General features: G+C 42.1%; 1 protein-coding gene across 5 annotated transcripts in view; it reads right to left on the bottom strand.

The window, feature by feature from the left end:
• Window positions 1-16,874, bottom strand: part of HECTD4 (HECT domain E3 ubiquitin protein ligase 4) — a 65,761-nt gene that overhangs the window by 38,040 nt on the left and 10,847 nt on the right. For 2 of the 5 annotated variants that reach the window (XM_059863426.1, XM_059863428.1), the window contains exons 3-20: window positions 15,084-15,173; window positions 14,605-14,735; window positions 13,384-13,492; window positions 12,580-12,718; window positions 11,204-11,374; window positions 10,221-10,413; window positions 8,705-8,866; window positions 8,496-8,609; window positions 8,152-8,292; window positions 7,584-7,816; window positions 7,035-7,180; window positions 5,187-5,257; window positions 4,551-4,656; window positions 3,846-3,966; window positions 2,881-3,009; window positions 1,623-1,747; window positions 455-608; window positions 70-170 (exon numbers count right to left, since the gene is read on the bottom strand). In XM_059863426.1, coding sequence (XP_059719409.1) covers window positions 70-170; window positions 455-608; window positions 1,623-1,747; window positions 2,881-3,009; window positions 3,846-3,966; window positions 4,551-4,656; window positions 5,187-5,257; window positions 7,035-7,180; window positions 7,584-7,816; window positions 8,152-8,292; window positions 8,496-8,609; window positions 8,705-8,866; window positions 10,221-10,413; window positions 11,204-11,374; window positions 12,580-12,718; window positions 13,384-13,492; window positions 14,605-14,735; window positions 15,084-15,173 — 2,436 coding nt within the window. Of the gene's footprint in view, window positions 1-69; window positions 171-454; window positions 609-1,622; window positions 1,748-2,880; window positions 3,010-3,845; window positions 3,967-4,550; window positions 4,657-5,186; window positions 5,258-7,034; window positions 7,181-7,583; window positions 7,817-8,151; window positions 8,293-8,495; window positions 8,610-8,704; window positions 8,867-10,220; window positions 10,414-11,203; window positions 11,375-12,579; window positions 12,719-13,383; window positions 13,493-14,604; window positions 14,736-15,083; window positions 15,174-16,874 lie in introns of those variants that run through there. The other 3 variants (XM_059863427.1, XM_059863429.1, XM_059863430.1) reach the window with 2 other exon arrangements.

Genomic DNA, 16,874 nt, shown 5'->3' with positions numbered 1-16,874 from the left:
CAGCAATGGTCAAATAGACATTATAGTTCAGTTTATCCCATGAAAAGACCCAAATGTAAAGAAAATCACCTCTCATCAGGTAACTGCTTCCCTTTCTGCTCTGGAGCACAACTGGGGGAACTGTTCAGTTCTGAGAAAACTGGAGACTGGGTTTTAAGCAGCAGTGCAGTCTGTGGCCCAAAATACACAGTGTTAGGGACATGCAAACTGTAAAGCATTTTAAGAGCTCATTACTGAAATAATTAACAATTATTGCTGTTATTGACAATAAATCATGACTGAGTAGCTCCTGGAGCAGTCAAATTTAACATTCAGCATCAGCAGCTTTGGCAGCTGCTGAGAAACTCTGAACTCTGGGGTGTGGATGAGTGCCTGGAGGAAGCTGAGCAGCATTTTGGAGGCTGCAGGCCCCAGGTTTGGCCCTGGGCAGCCCAGGGTGGCACAGAGCCCATACCTGGCTGGTGTAAAGGACCAGCTGCACCAGCTGAGGCATCAGGGCATCAGCCATGGTCAGGGTCTGCAGGTTTGGGTGCATCAGGGATGTCAGCAGCACAGGCAGCAGGTGGCCAAGCATGGTGGCCTTTGTGATCTGCTCCAGGCCTTTCAACCTGGAAGGAGAACCAAAGTTACAGAGGAACAACTTTTCATAGAGCAGCACTTCTGCTTTTAGTCACTTCTGTTTCATCTTGTAACAGCAACTCAAAATCCAGCAGAGAATGTTTGTATTATATTAACAAAATCCCCCAAACAATCTTGAAACCACTACAATTTCTCCCAAGTGCCAGTGACCTTGAATTGCTGACAATTTTTACTGAACAATCTGAGAGCAGAGACAGTAAATCAACAGTTTAATAATTACTCAGAGAAGGATAAGCTCCCCTGGGCACAGGATGAAAGTCCCCATCAAACACAAATGCACCAGTGTGGATATCAGCTCCCAGCACATGGAGCTCAAAGGACTTGAAAAGGATCTGCAGCTACAAAAATATATTTGAACACGAACTCATATGAAAATATCACCCAGGAATTGTGTGTTGTCAATAAACACAACTAATCTTGCAGGCAGAAAGAAGCAGAAAGTGAAACCTGGAACACAGCTGGGACAGGGAGCTGTTTGTTTGAGGAGAGAAAAGTTCACAGCTTTTGTTTCCACCCCATTCCCAAGGTGTATTTTTAATAGGAGGGGAGAGAGGGAAGGGCAGGTGATGGAATATGTGGGATATAAAACAACACCCAGGGATTGTCATGCATAAATATCTAATCCAGCTCCTAGGGATGTAATAATCAGAAATTTAAAAATAAACAGATTGCTCTAGCTTACAGGAGTGTTCCCAGCTAATTACAGTTTATTTCCAGGTATCCTACTCATAAATACCATTATAACTGACTAAAACCTTCTCAATTTGAGCTTCCTCCAGATGATCAGGACTGACACAGAGAGTGATTCTAAATTCTCTGCCAGCTGAGTGCTAAACAATTACTGCAAGAAGAAACAGTTCCTGTGCATTCAAAGCTCAAATATGAAGTGATAAAGAATAATTAATGCTAACTGTGCTTGTACAGTAAGCCACAAAGAGCAGCAGTTCCCTGTTTCCAAATTAGGATCCTCCCACTTGTCTTACCTTTGCTCCCTGTCAGAAATGTCACTGTTAATTAGTGCTGTAGTGACTTGTTGCAGCATTTCTAAGACTTCATCACATCCTGTCAGAATTTGTGTGGCAAGAGACAAAATGCTGGTCTTGAGTTCCTATGTAAAAAAAAAGAGTTACAGGATACTTAAATTCTTAGGGAATCCCCCCGAAAAAGGACAACAGAACAAAAAGATGGATTTCCAAATGAAAAGAATGATAATGTGACCTGGCAGGCCTGCAGCAGGAGATTCATCCAAGACTTAAATTTGATTAATGTTAAGCCCCAAAGTGCTGGGAGAAACTAGGTGCATGTTTTACAGGATGCACATCCAGTTTCTAGAGGGAAGGAAGCCCCAAGTCCAGCACAGGAGAGAGCTGAGAGCCAGCCAAGGTACAGGACTGGTGACACAATGTCCTAGCAGGGATGAGGAGCACTGCAGAGAGAGAAACTGAACAATGAACACGGCGTGAATAGTGAGACAAGAAAAATACTCCAATATTTAGCATTTACTCAATGAGCCTGAACAAATCACTTCCAACTGCAGCAGCTCACAAACACACACAGCCTCAAAGAGCAGCAGAGAAAACTGGCTTAGCAAAATACCAGAAATTCAGAAATCAATTCCATTAGGGAAGTATTATTATGAGCAGACAACCTGCACTCCAGGGCAAACCTGGGAGCTGGATGAAGCACTGTGAAATGCAGCATTTTAATAAACTTCTACCAACCAAAGCCTGTTCTCTAACAGCTTCCTTGCCACAAACTTTAGTCTCTCTGTTTCAGACAAATGATGGAAGTGGCTGTACACAAGCTTTGTTTGTTTAAACTGCAAAAAAGCAGAAGCCAGGTAAGGCAAATAATACCTTTTTCTATTTATTTAATAATATTTTTTTCAAGGACCACCTGAGTGATTTGGAGAGGAAAAAGTGTCTGGGGTAACATGTCCAGGAAAGGAAATTCCCATGTCAGCAATCTTTCCAGCACACACTAATTAAAATCTACTTAAAATCTCATTATACATATATTTAGGCAGGGAAGTGTCTGCTCTCACTGATAATAGGGAATGCAAGCTGTAATCCTGAACACAAAATAACTGCAAATTTTGAACTGTTTTTCCCTGTTCTCCAGCTATTTAACTCTATCAAAAAGAAAAAGAACCACCAGCAAACAGCAAACACACTGCAGGAACAAGGTGTCACAGGCACACAGACTGGAGAGAGCCATACTAGAATAAAACTTGGTGTTTACCTGTACCTTCAATGTCTCTCCCTGCAAGGAGCTGTCACTGTCATCATTGTCATCAGGTTTAATCAAAATAGTGTTACTGAGGAGATGGTTCTGCACAGCCATCAGGTACCGCAAGCACGAGGACGCAGCCTTGAACACAAATAAGTAAAACTTTGCATTATCCAAACCCTTCATCAACCCTGAGTCAGGCAAACCTCAGACTTGGAAGTTGGAGAGAGGAAAAAAAAAAAAAAAGTTGAGGAAGAAGAAAAGAAAGAACAAAGAAATAATTTTATATATTGAAGGAAAGAAACCGGTTGCAAAATGCTGAATTTTGTGAAGTAACTCACAAAAATATAAAGAGGCAGCATAACTCTGTTCAGGTTTGGAACATTACAGCAATATTCAGGGACTCTAAGGATTAATTAATTCTGAAAAGATTGTGCCACCAGAGAGATAAATGCAATTCACACTCCTGAAGGTGATGGTTCCATGCCACTCCTCCTTCCCCCCACAGGCCAGGACATCCTGTCCCCTCCCAGTGTTTTTATGGAAGCTCAACCTGCCTGTCTCAGGGAGCTGATCCTGCTGAAAACACCTGCCCCATAGTTCTACCATCAAATGTCAGCTTTACCTCATTCCTGTCACTGGTAACTCTTTCAGTCTGTACAAACCACAACACACAACTGCATGTTTGAATCTTTAAGCTGTATTGAATATTGAGATCCACAAACTTCACTTAAACTGAACAGCAACCAGGAAATAAATCCATGTATAAACCCATTCCAGCATTACTGAATAACTTCCTTTGCTGTGAGAAATTATTGTTTTCTTCCCTGCACAGCACAAACAAAAGACAATTCCTCTCCTGGATTTAAGACATAACTATACAAGTTTCACCTCCTTGTACACAGTGAAGAGGATGGATTCAAGGAAGAAAAAAAGCCAAAGGCAGAAATACTTTTATCAAAACACATTTCACTTACAGGCACGGTTGAAAGAAGCCTTTGAAAGTCATCTTTAGATACAGTTTGGCACTTGGTGATTAAGACACAAGATTCTCGGACAACAATCTTGAGGATGTAGTGCAAGAGCTCATCATTGAGTCTTCAGGAGAGGCAAGAAAGGTGGAAAATGTAAATCATTAATTACTGTGCATTTTGTACAGCTCAGCTCACTCTGCAAGCTGAATCCCACAATATGGGAAACCTAAACAAGGATCAAACTTCAAATTCAGACACAAAAGGCCCCAAGGCTGAAATGTTTAACAATAAGTACAACAGATTTCCAGGGGGTTGCTGCACTGTGCTGATGTTAATCTGTGATTTCTTAGGGCTCCTAGAAAAGACTCCTCCCAACTTGAACAGGTACTTGAGACTGGCAGTTTTACTGCTGGAAAGTCACCTATGATATACAGAGAAATGCTATAAAATCATCTTTATCAAATTATCATTCAAATTTACCAAGAACATGGCAAAGAACAAGGAATTCCAAACCCAGTCTGGGCACAGAAGCATCCAAAGTTTGCCCTAAAACATCAAATCTCTCCCCCACCCTAATGAAACCTCCCCCCACAGACACAAACCAAATTCAGGTCACACTGCAGGAACACACCAAGCAATTCTAGAAGTTCCTGCAAGTTCACCTCAAGCAAGTAACAGAAAAATACCCTATAAACAGAGGCTTTTTACCTATAATGATCATCATCTTCACTTCCAAATCTGTTGTTCTGCAGCTGCTCAGCTAAATTGGTCAGGATAACATCCCGGAGCTGGGAGAGGCCACTGTTCCTCTCTCCTGAAAGGGAAATCAACCTTTGCAAAGCAGCATTTTACAGAAGAGATTTTTTTTCCCCAATACCTCATTTAACACAGATTGGAGCTCAGGAATGGTTGCATTCCCAGGGTGACCAGAGCTGCTGGCCCAGACTGGGAGCACTTTCCCTGCCCATGGCACTGTTGGAAATTCCCAGCACTGAGCTCCAACACGTTCCTGTGAACTAACAAATTACTGAGCATCAGCTGCTTCCAAGGCCAGATTCCCATTTCCTGGTGAACTCCAGGACATTATTCCCCCTCCACTCAGGTCTAACATCACCTCTGATGCAAGTACCCATCACTGGGTACTTGCAAATATTCCTTTTCTCCACCTGACCTATCCTAGGCCATGCAGCCTTTTGGAGCATTCCAGAATTTCCCACAAAAGCATGGATTTAAAGCAGAGTAGTGCTCAATATCCCACACTGTTCTCTCTCTAAGCTAGAGATGTACTTTGATTTTTTTGCTTTCAGAAATCCCCACTCTCACCTGGCAATAAGACATTCTCACCTTCAGTTAAGACCAATTTCAATAAATTATTGATTTCTGCTTCTCCAGGATACAAGATATTTAAACCAGAGCTAAGGAAAAAATAAAACCATGCATTACTTGATGGATTTAGAAGTGAACAAAACCATTTCAGTGGACATGTGACAAATGGCACCACACACTCAGCATCTGATGGAACATTTACAATGTCTGTGTAAAGGTTTAGAAGAGCATCCTCCAGATTTTAACATCAATATTAAGACATAAGCAGCTGTTTTCTCCAAGAATCTCTTGTAATCAATTATATTTTATTGTTTACATCCCAAAGCTTCTCCAAGAGCTATTTGCTTCCCTCTGGAAAACTCCCCATTCATCACTTGCACAAAGGGCAGCACAATCAGTTTGTTAAGAAACAGAGATATCAGGAAAAATTATGATGGCTCAGAGAAAACCCTTAAAAACTGGTGATGGGCTAAGAGCTGAGGCTTCTCTGTGCTAAGAACAGTGGAAAATACAAACACAATAATCAGGAATCACTACTGCTACAGCTTTGTACTTTTTGGAGACTGGCTCTATAGAAGTCTTAGTTTAAGCTACACAGAAGATTCTGGAAGGAGCATTTCAGGAACACCCCAGCTCCGCAGAAACATTCCAGGTGGAGACTTTTTCCCTCTAACTTGTGATGAACTCTGTCCTTTCTGTGTGAATTCCCCCACTGAGATCACAATCACTTCAAAGGAGCACTTCATGCCTGTCTGAAGTGCTGAAATCATTATGCAACTTTGCCATTTCCTTTCCCTTTTCTTTTTCAGTAACAGAAAAGAAAACTGAGATGTTTTTCAGCTTCACACTGTGAGCAGAGATTACTGCAGCTTCCTTCCCTCTGGCTCATGCTGATCCACTCTGATAGAAACCTCAGGAAAAGTTATCACACATTGCCAGCTCCCTTTGAGGGCTCCACTGGCACCAGAATCCCCCAAGGAGGAAACAGGAGGAAGGAAACATCACCCAGTGCCCCCCCTGGAGCTGTTGAACAAGGCACAGGAACACACAGGTATTACAAGGTATCCATGCAGGTGACAGGAGACAATTTTCCCTGTCAGAAAGCACAGCCCTGAAAATGCCAGGTAATGCTCCTGAGCCAAACTATTCTTCACTCAAGAGTTGCACAGAGCCACAAAAATTTGGAATGTTGTGATTCACACCAAGAAAATGCAGGTTGATCTTCAAAAGATTTTGTTCTCAACCTCTGGAGCACTTCCCACTGGAAAATGCAGGTTCTGTTTATCCTTGGCACACTGGAGCCAGCATTCCTTGGCCCTCAGGTTTCCATTATCTCCTTTTCAGGAGATACAACCACACTTTTTTTTCCCCCTGGGCCTTCAGTCCCAGAGCATTGCTCAAGTATCATTAACCCCTCCAGTACCATTAACCCCTCCAGTATCATTAATTCTGCTTCTCCTGATGTTCCTTTTGTTCAGGAGAACTCAGTGTTACCACTGAGGTAAGAGCTGCCAACACCAGCTGTGCCTTTCCCTGACAAGCACAGCAGCCAAATAAGGAACTCATTTCAAGAAACTCTGCTCGAATTTAGCAGCTATTTTATAATAAACATTAAAAAAAAATCCTTAAGAAAGCAAGTAAAATAGAAACAAATTAAAAGAAAGTAATTACTACTTGTTGTTTCATCAAGACCAACACATTGTATCTCTTCTTCCACAGACACAAACTGTAATAATTTTATCACGTCTAAAAATCCATCACACTACATTTCCTCATATTAATGTAAAATTAAACTAAATACAATGTGAATGTTCATCTGTCACCACACTTCAAAGAAACTAAATTCTCAGTTAAGTTGATATTCACCTAATAGCCAGACAAACTTCCTTCTGGATTTCTGAGCAGATCTGATCCCTTGGGGCCATCAGTAGCTGCCACAGTAACAGCCCAGACCTTCTGACAATGTCTCTGTTCCTTTCAGTTTGGGGGCTGAAGAAAAATTTAAAAACCACCTAAGAAAAATTAAAGACAAAAATATTAATATTAAAAATATACACATTACTTACATTAACTTAATTTCTGCAGTCAGTTTCTCAAACTATTTGTGTGGGTCTAGAAATCTTAGAGTCAGAATCTGATTTTGAATCAAAAAATGGAGGGGGGAAATACAAAGAAAGAAGGATATAACCTCTCTGTGTTTTATTTTAATCTATAGAGATTGTATTTAAATTAGGGCTCTTAAATGAATATATAAAATATTGCAAAACCACTGCTAAATCAACTTCCACTACATGGATACCAATGGAGAAAAAATTAAATAACATGAATTAAAAATGAAACCACTGGCTGCCTGTACTCCAAACCAAGTTTTTCATTTTTCCATGTGAGTTTTGAAGCCCATTTCAGGTTCTGCACCTGGAAGACAACGAGGATGCAGCGGATGATGCAGGTGTCTCCATTGACCATGGCCTTTTCCATAATGTCACAGATGCTGCTCAGGTGATGGGCTTCAATGGGATGCTGCTTGCCCAAAAAATTGCTGATGGGGAGGTTGTTGCTGGCTGCCAGGAGGTTGAGTTGGTGGATGCACATGGCACCAACATGGTGCAGTAACTGGTTAATGACCTCATTTGTGGTTGTTGCATCCCCTGCAAGGAGAGGAGAGTCCAAATGCTGTCTATAGACACAGACTGGATTATCAGCCTCTGCTTCTAAAATGCAATAAATCAACTTCAGGGCATAAAAGGATTACTCAAACCACCTTTTTATTGTGCTGAAGGCAGCAAGAATCTGGAATCTTCCCCACATCTCACTTTGTACTTTTCCCTCTCTTAAATGAAAGCTGAACCATGACCAATATTTACAACTCTTTTCAGGAATTAACTCAGCTTTTAACAGCAAGGCAGTTTCTGTCTGTTTATTCTCTGCCACTCCTGTTTCATTTCCCCTTTGTACAAAGTGCTGACTCGTGGGTTCCCCTCACCTTTGGGCTCTGTGATGACGTGACTCACTCCCAGCCTCTGGCACACACAGTGGAATGCCTGGTTCCCAGGATTGCACCACTGATCAATATAATCATTGGAGCACGTCCAGATCATGTTATTCATTGTATCATAACAGGCACCTGAGAGAAGGAAAATATTTCACACATCAACTTAGTACAAAACCAGACCAAAGCATCATTATAGACATCATAAATCCAAACTATTTGCTTTAAAGGTTTATCTAAACCACGGGCATGCAACCCCAGCCCACTGCAGAGTTTCTGACTGCAAATTCAATCCCAGATGGATCATTTAGGATCTGAGGGACTGCTACATTCCTTACCAAGCCCTGGCACCAGAGCCCCCCGTCCAAGCGAGCTGCCCGCAGCATCGATGAGATCCGCCCTGCTGGTGAACTGCCCATCCGAGATGTTGAACACCAGGCTGGAGGCAAGAACTACACAGAAACACAGCTCCAATCAATTCCTGAGAAGTTTATTGCATCCCAGACAGCCAAGGACTCCCAGTCTGCCACCAATGGCCCTGACTTACTTTTTAAGGAGGACAAAGCGCTGGTGCCCCCGAAGAGCGAGCGCGTGGCCGAGCTGCCCGAGCCCCCCGGGGGTGGCACCAGCATCACCAGGTATGTGCCACAGGTGTAGATTGGAGTCTTCCTCAGCATCTTCAGGGGCAGCCCACAGCTCGTGTTGGCAGCTGTAACGTGCACCAGAGAAAGGTCACAAACTCCACTTGTGCAGAACAAAGGCAGAGCTCTGCTCGGGGCTTCAAAGGAATTCATATTTAGAAGCTTTGTTAAGAAGTTTCTACAGAATTCCAGAATGGTTTGGATCAAGATCATCCCATTCCAACCTCGTGGACAGGGACAGCCCTTCCATGAGACCAGGTTGCTCAGAGCTCCATAAACCTGGCCTTGAGCATTTCCAGGGATGGGGCATCCATGACTTCTCTGTGGCCTCCCAGCCTCACACATTCAATCCCCACAAGGCTACAAAGAGTTTCACAAGTCATCCAACTAAAGAAAACAACTTCAAAATAAAATAAATAAAAAATTACGGTATAACCAAAACTATTAAGAATTGTGTGGTGATAATTACATTGAAAGCACTTGGAGCCAAATTATCTCCTCACATCCAGAGATCACTTGAGATTCACTATGCATTTACTATTTTAAATTCTCCTGCTCCTCATGAAACATAGACAGCCCAAATGATCTCCTTCCTGCAACAGCTGATCAACACTTTTTGAGTGCTGACTCAAGAATTAGCCAAGAATAGCCACTTACTCTCCTTTTTCTGTAGCACTTGAGTTGTTAAATGGCAAAACACAACCTTTAAAATAGCTCTCTGAGATAACTCCTTGCCAAATTCCCTGGAAGCAGAGCCATTTCATGTATAATTTATTTTTATGGAAATACTTTCAATTGTTTCAAATTGAAGAAAGAAAACTCATGTACTTGTGAAGGAAGAAGAGAAATAATTCAAGATAAATTGGATAAAATCTTCAGACAAATCTAACAAGGCTCCAGATCATCCTGAAAGGCATCAGTGCAGCTCAGTTGAAGATTCCCTCATTACCTATGGTTGTTTCCATAAAAGAAGACCCAAACACTGTGCAGATAACCTCAAAAAAGTGAAAAATCACCTCAGATTTGTAATATTCCAGTGACTGGTGAAGCAATAATTCCATTTTCTAACCTGCAGGCCATTTTTACACACCAATTAGAAGCCCAGTTGAGCTGCAAGCAGAGAAACGCAACTACCAGATTCCCCAAATTAATGCAATAATGGAATTGGAAAATTCTTCCAATTTTCCATCCCTAAACTTCTTATTTTCCATCCCTAACATTTCCTCACAATCCTGATTCAGCAAAGGAACTCATAATTCCAGCATTAAGCAAATACTGTGTAGATCTTCCAACTACGTATTTGGGGGAAAAAAGACAGAAATCACAGTTGTTTTTTTTTTTTTTTAACCTGTCTTAAGAGGTCAGCAATAAGCAGGATGGATGCTGTGTGAGTTAAGAAATGAGAAGTGAAGTGTCTCTGACCTGCCTGGTCCTCCTTGAGGGTGTTGGAGATGGTGGAGCCTGTGAGAGCAGCCAGGGTGGCCGAGGGGGAGGCGCGGTACCGGGACAGGCGGCTCAGCAGCATCTCATTGATGCTCTTGGCAGATTCCCCCTCTTTCCTCATCAGGATAATTCTTTCCTGCAGAGGATTTGCTATACAAATGCCATTTTCTACCTGGTAAAATAGTGGGGGAAAAATACTTTAGATGTTGAAATCTCTAGCTGAGAGATCACCCAAATTCTATCAGGCAGGAATACAAAGTGAAACTTTGCTGACAGAAGTTCTTGCAAAAGCAAAGTTCTGCAAGCAAGACAAGAGTATTTTTTTGTTTGTGACTTCATGGTTCAACAGAATAATCTAACAGAAGATATCTAACATATTTGAGATATTTAATAGGATATCTTCTATTTATGCCTCTTCTTAAAGACAGAACTGCTTGTCGTAAACTTAGTTTTATTTAGGAAACTCTGCTTAAAAATACATAATCCTCTTGTATTTTTCTTAGTGGTGTTTCACTTGCAAATCATTTGGCTCAATCGTTTTTCCAGGCAAAAAGTGTGAGCAATGATTTCTTCAGCCCATGATGTTCAAGGGATGTTTTACTGCAGAATGCCTCTCTTAATGAAGATGTGATTTAGAGCATTAGGGATTTTCCATGAGTTGTACTACTACAGCCTCCCAATTCCAGCTCCACCATCCCACTCCATCCTCCTCTGCTGAGCAGAAATACTGACATAAAAAACACATTTTATGCTACAAGAGAACTCATATTGCTAAATATAATAATCCTCTGGAGATGGAATTGGACAGTTCACCTTCTGTTCTGTTCAGTTATTTCACATAAATCCATTCAGATCACGCCCATAAATATCCAAACCTAATATGTCAATTAAAAATTGCTGATATTTAATTAAACTGGGTTATGCTACCAACATCAGGCACAGAAAACACATGATTTGCTTACTATAATTTCAAAAATATCCATAAAGACAGAGTGGCCTTTGGGGGTTTTTTCGTTGAGGCTTGCAGGAGACCAAATCCAGTAGAAAAAGGTGCCATCTGAAGAAAGATGCACGGTGGTCATAGTGCTGCCAACTGGGAAGTGATTTACTGGCATTGGGATTATCTGACATACCTATGAGACAGAAAGCATCTTAACAGGTCAGATTTTGCAGTTTGGCCTTACAAGTATGAACAGTATGAAAAATAAATAGAGATCAAATGCAGTTAGTGCAGAAGAGGCTTAATATTGGACTTAGTAGTAGCATTACATTGATTTATTACCAACAGCTATTCTGTGATATTTGCCAAATATCCAAACCAGCTCATAGATCTCAAATTTAACCTATCTAAAAATAAAAGGATCATCTCCTCTCTAATGATGGAGAACAAACCCACAGTACCACAAGGAAAATACAAATCCTATTGAGTCACCTACTTTCTGCAACTTCTCTCAAACATTGCTTGAAACTTGAGAAGAAAAGGGGAATCTTAACATTCTCAGCATCAGGAAACACACCGGACATAAATGTGTGTATCCATCCTTAAAACCACAGCAGAAAAAAAACCCAAAGTAAACAAACTACCCCAGTTTTACAAAGGACAACAGTTGTTTATCTACAAATCACAACCAGATCTGAAACAACACCTGAATTTTGGGACGGGGGAAGAACAAAGAGCTGTCAGGAAGAACACATTCTTGATTTAAATCAAAGCCCATTTTGCTGTTGTTTGATTGCTTTAAGTGACCACAGTGGAATAATGGAATATCCTAAGTTTCAGCTCCCCTAAGGGAAGGGACCCACAGGGATCATTATCAAACTCTGGCCCTGCACAGACACCCCAGCAATCTCGTGCATCCCCTGGGAGCATTGTCCAAATGCTCCTGGGGTTCTGGCAGCCTTGAGCATTCCCTGGGGAGCCTGAGCAGTGCCCAGCACCTTCTGGAGGAAGAACCTTCCCCTGAGACCCAACCTAACCCCGCCCTGACACAGCTCCAGCTGTTCTCTGGGTCCTGTTCCTGCTCACAGACAGCAGAGATTGGAGCTGTGCCTCCTGAGGAAGCTGTGGATTGGTCTCCCCTCAGTCTCCTCCAGGCTGAACATGCTCTACCAGTACCCCATAATACAGAACAGTCTAATTATAGATAAATACATATATTTATATATAAGACACACTCAAACAGTAACATCTCTACCATAACTTCCACATTCACCACAGAGTCGCTTCAAGGCGGGGTTAGAAAAACAGTTTCACAAACCAAGAAGCTTCAAGGATAAAACCAATTAAAGCTAAAATGGGTGTGATTCATTCAGCCTGCTTTGTTCCTGTCCCCTTTACCTGCAGGGTATGTTGATCCACGAGCTGGAACAGGTAGTGAGGTTTGCTATCAAAGGACACGGGCCGATGGAGGAGTTTGCCGTTGCCAAAAGCCACCCAGCCCGTCTCCAGCTCCTCGTTCCGGCAGTACACAAACCCCCTGGAAAAAACCCACCAGGATGTTCAAACTCCATCAACCCTGACCTGCTTCTTTGGGTTTTATTTCAAAGAACAACCACAATGCAACCACAGTGCTGAACTTTGACTGAACTTATTCAAGTCAGCAATTTTTTGTTGTGAAAAGCTTTAAGCGTAAAAAGCCTCGTGGTTTTCAAGCAATGAAGAAGCAAGGAGGTACAGTGAGCCACAGCTGCACTAATTACTTAATGAATGACATAATTAGCAAACAAACACTCACAAACTCAGCTATAAATAAGAAGTCACAGAACTGGTCTGTAGTATATCCCTCTCAGCATACTAGACACTAAAAAATAAAACTGAATTTAAAATTCTGCTGCTGCGGAGGTTGAACTAACGGCCTCTACAGGCCCCTTCCACCTCAACTTGTTCTTTAATTTTAGACAAAACACACTCAAGAAGAATTTCAGAAGAGAAACCAAACACATTAAAATTGCATTTAATGAAAATTCACAATATCATGGAATCACAGACTGGTTCGGCTTGGGTGGGACCTCAGAGATCACCTCCTTCCAAGCTCCATATCCTCCAGTTTTGCTACTCCAACATCTGGGAGAGGTTTCCCAAATCAGGAACCTTTGGGTTCCAGCAGCTCTTCAGAAGAGCCAACACTGAAGTGTCCCTTACCTCAGAGTTCCATGCAGGCCTGACCCCAGTTTGCTGATTCCCCTGCCCACAGAATTGGTGGTGTACAGGTAGAGCCCATCAGCTGCAAGGCACCGGCCCAGGTCTGCATCTGCAGCAGGAGCAAGGACAGCAGAGAGCAGCTCTGTAACACAGCAGCTGGAACATTCCAGCTGGGAATTCTCCTGGGAGCTACACCCCAGGGAAACCAGCATGTGCTCATGGCAGGTCACTACCAACCCTTTTTAAATACTAAATTTATTATTTGGTGCTCTAAGAGCTGCTGTAACACAATCACAGCCCAGCAGACCCAGTGGTTTTTTCACATCTCCTCCAAGCCTCAGAGGGGCCCAGATGGTCGCACTCGGTGTGAGAGGGAAGAAGAATCTAATATTGAGCCTTGATCTCATTTCTGCCAAACTCTGTGATTCTCCTAAAGCTGCTCAGATCCTTTCACTTCTGAACACTTCAATTAAGACAAAATGTATTTGAAACAAAGCAGTAATTATTAATAATCAAGATGGGACACAAGTCCAGTCAATCTATTGAAGTTCACAGGATCTGGACACTCAGCTCAGGAAGGAAAAGTCCACTCACACTCTCTTGCCTAAACACCTAAAAAGAGATGTCTCCAATAAATCTGCAGGTAGAATAACAACTCAGATTTTCAAACTCCTATGGATTGCATTCAATGTCATCAAAGCTTGAACTAATATTTCTAAAACCATGAGAATTCTTATTTATTACAAAAATAGTAAGCAAACAAAGCAGTAAAAACTGAGAATGAATTCAGGAAAAGAAATACAAAAGAAAGCATTAAAAAAAGCACTTCAAACTCAACTGGGAAGAAACAAAAGCAGAGTAGGGAAGAGGGGGAAAAACAAAACAATGAACTTGTACTTCTAAAAATAAACTTGCTGTGCCACTGATAGCTGGCTATTGAACACAGGGATACTGCACAGGGCAGTGATTATGCTCTAACGAGGGGATAATATCCAAACTCTGTCTGACCTCTCTGAAAAATTCCCACTGGAGCCAGGAAGGGTCACTGGATCAACTGCTTTGGACTGCTTCCCACAGACTGACAGTCTAAATCAGCAGCTGCTCTCCAGCAACATTTTTTGAGCCCCAACTCTCAAGTTTTACATTCGTCATTAAACAATTATCAGCACTTAAAGCATCCTGTCCTCCTCTGCTGATGGTGACAAGGATGAAATAGTTCACCTTTATTCTCACTGCTGGCACCAGTGTTGGCATCAGGGGCAGGTAACATGTCCTCAAAGCCCCAGGACACGATGTGCTTCCCTCCCAGCAGGCAGGAGGGGGATCCAGGGCCTCCCTCCAAAAGCAACAACCTTTAAGCAGAAAATAAAATAAAATTTTATAAAGAATAGCAGTAGGAAAAAAGAGCTAAATTAAAAGTTAAGACCATGATGTATTTAAAGTAATTATTCTGTCAGAGTTCATAAGTCATTTAAAAGAATCATCAATATTTAATGAAAAAATAAAAACAAAACACCCAAAATCCAATCAATGCTTTTAGGTTTGATTTTCTAATGTCTTCTGCACATGACTAAATCTTCCCTAAAGCTTTCAATAACTCTAAAGCCTTTTAATCACTTTCAAAGACATTCCTCCCTACATGCACTTAACACATTTTCAGAGCTGCTGGAAAAGTTTATAAGGAGAAAAGTTCTACAAACCTGTAGAGAACATCAGCCACAGGCAGGGACCCCAGCTCAGTCTGTTTCTGTAATAGATGCACTGTATGAACAAAGGTTTTCAGCGACCCTCTAAAAGGACAAGAAAAACATGAATTAAAGATGTCTATTGAAGCCAGACTGAACACACACAACAGCAGCCATGGAGAACACCCAGAACAACAGCCATGATATGGCATCAGCTTCTCTTCTAACTGGCATCTCTTTCCTGGAGGATGTTCATTCTTTGGGAGGAAGGGGAAGGAGGAAGAGAGGGGGACAGCCAGAATGCTGGGGAACCTCTGGCCTAAATTCCACCTTTTTTGGAAGAGGCTGAAGCCCCAGTTGGGAGGGAGAGCAGCAGCCACAGGCTGGGTTATCAACAACAGGTTCATAAAGGCAATCCAGGCACCTGATAAAACACCTCAACCTTGCTCCTGAGGCAGCTCTTTCAGGACTTCTTGTAGCTGATTAATCACACTCAGATCTCCAGTGCAACCCATGGATCTTCCTGGCTGAGCCCAAGTGTGAGCAAGGGCTGTTGCACCCCCACCTGGAGATGCCTTTCCTAACTCAAATAGGAAAGACCAGACTCATCCATTTCTTATCAAGATTCTGACTTCTTTTCGCAGAATCACAGAATATCCTGAGTTGGAAGGAACCACAAGGATCATCATCCACTCCTGACCCTTCACAGACACCCCAACAATCCCAGGCTGTCCCTGAGAGCAGTGTCCAAGTGCTCCTGGAGCTCTGGCAGCCTCAGGGCTGTGCCCATTCCCTGAGGAGCCTGGGCAGTGCCCAGCACCTTCCTTCATCTCCAACCTAAACCCCCCTGACACAGCTCCAGCTGTTCCCTGTGTCCTGTCCCTGTCAGAGAGACCAGGGCTGCCCCTGCACTGCCCCTCCTGAGGAAGTTGTGCATTGGGATGAGGTCTCCCCTCACAACCCCAAATTTGGAAGATCCAGACGTCTTTAAAAAAATCTGTATTTTACAATTTCAGTTTTAAAGGTCAAGGCCATTTTCTGGAAGGTGTGGTAGCTTTATTTCCAAGCATCACAGCCCACCTAAGCAGGAGAATTTGGTTGTGTCTCAGGTCAGTTATGAGCTGCTTTCTCCACAAACAGGAGTGATCAGCTGCAGAGATCCTTGACCTGCACTCTGCTGAATCCAACCTTCTGCTGTCACATGTGGTCACTCAGCTCCCAAACTTCCCTCCTCCACACCCCAATCCCTGTTTTCCCCAGTGACATCTTCAGCTCTTTGCTTTCACTGATAAACCTCAGCCTGGAGAAAATCGACACCAAACACATTAAAGCACCTCAATTAATTATTTAAAGCAATATTTACCCTGTTGTTTTATTTTTAGCAATAAGAAGCACCCAAGATTGCAACTAGGAATGTCAGTAATGGTCTCATTTTCAAGGTTTTTTCTTCAACACATGACTTAGATATTTAAAGGAAAAGTGTGAGGCTTTCAGAGGTGAACAGAGCACAATGGGATATTTCAACTCTCTAAGCAATGCAAGGCAGACTTGCAAAGAAAATAAAAGATCAACCTGAAGTTCAAAAGCTCTACGTGAAATTTAGCTCAGCTGCAAGGGAACATCCCATATTTCCTGCAAATTGACATCTGGGGAAAAAAAAGAAATGAGATTGTGTTTATCAAATCCAATTTCTCTGAGCTATGTTCAAGTACATTGCCTTTCAGATAAGGCAGTTGTCAGGACAGAATAATTTGCCACATACCATAAATTTCTCATTGACTTCATTAAAACAAGTGCACTAGAAAT

Source organism: Haemorhous mexicanus, chromosome 19, assembly GCF_027477595.1.
Source record: "Haemorhous mexicanus isolate bHaeMex1 chromosome 19, bHaeMex1.pri, whole genome shotgun sequence".
NCBI classification, from domain to species: domain Eukaryota; kingdom Metazoa; phylum Chordata; class Aves; order Passeriformes; family Fringillidae; genus Haemorhous; species Haemorhous mexicanus.
Note: the sequence above shows the minus strand (reverse complement) of the source record. Positions and strands in the feature narration are given on the sequence as shown.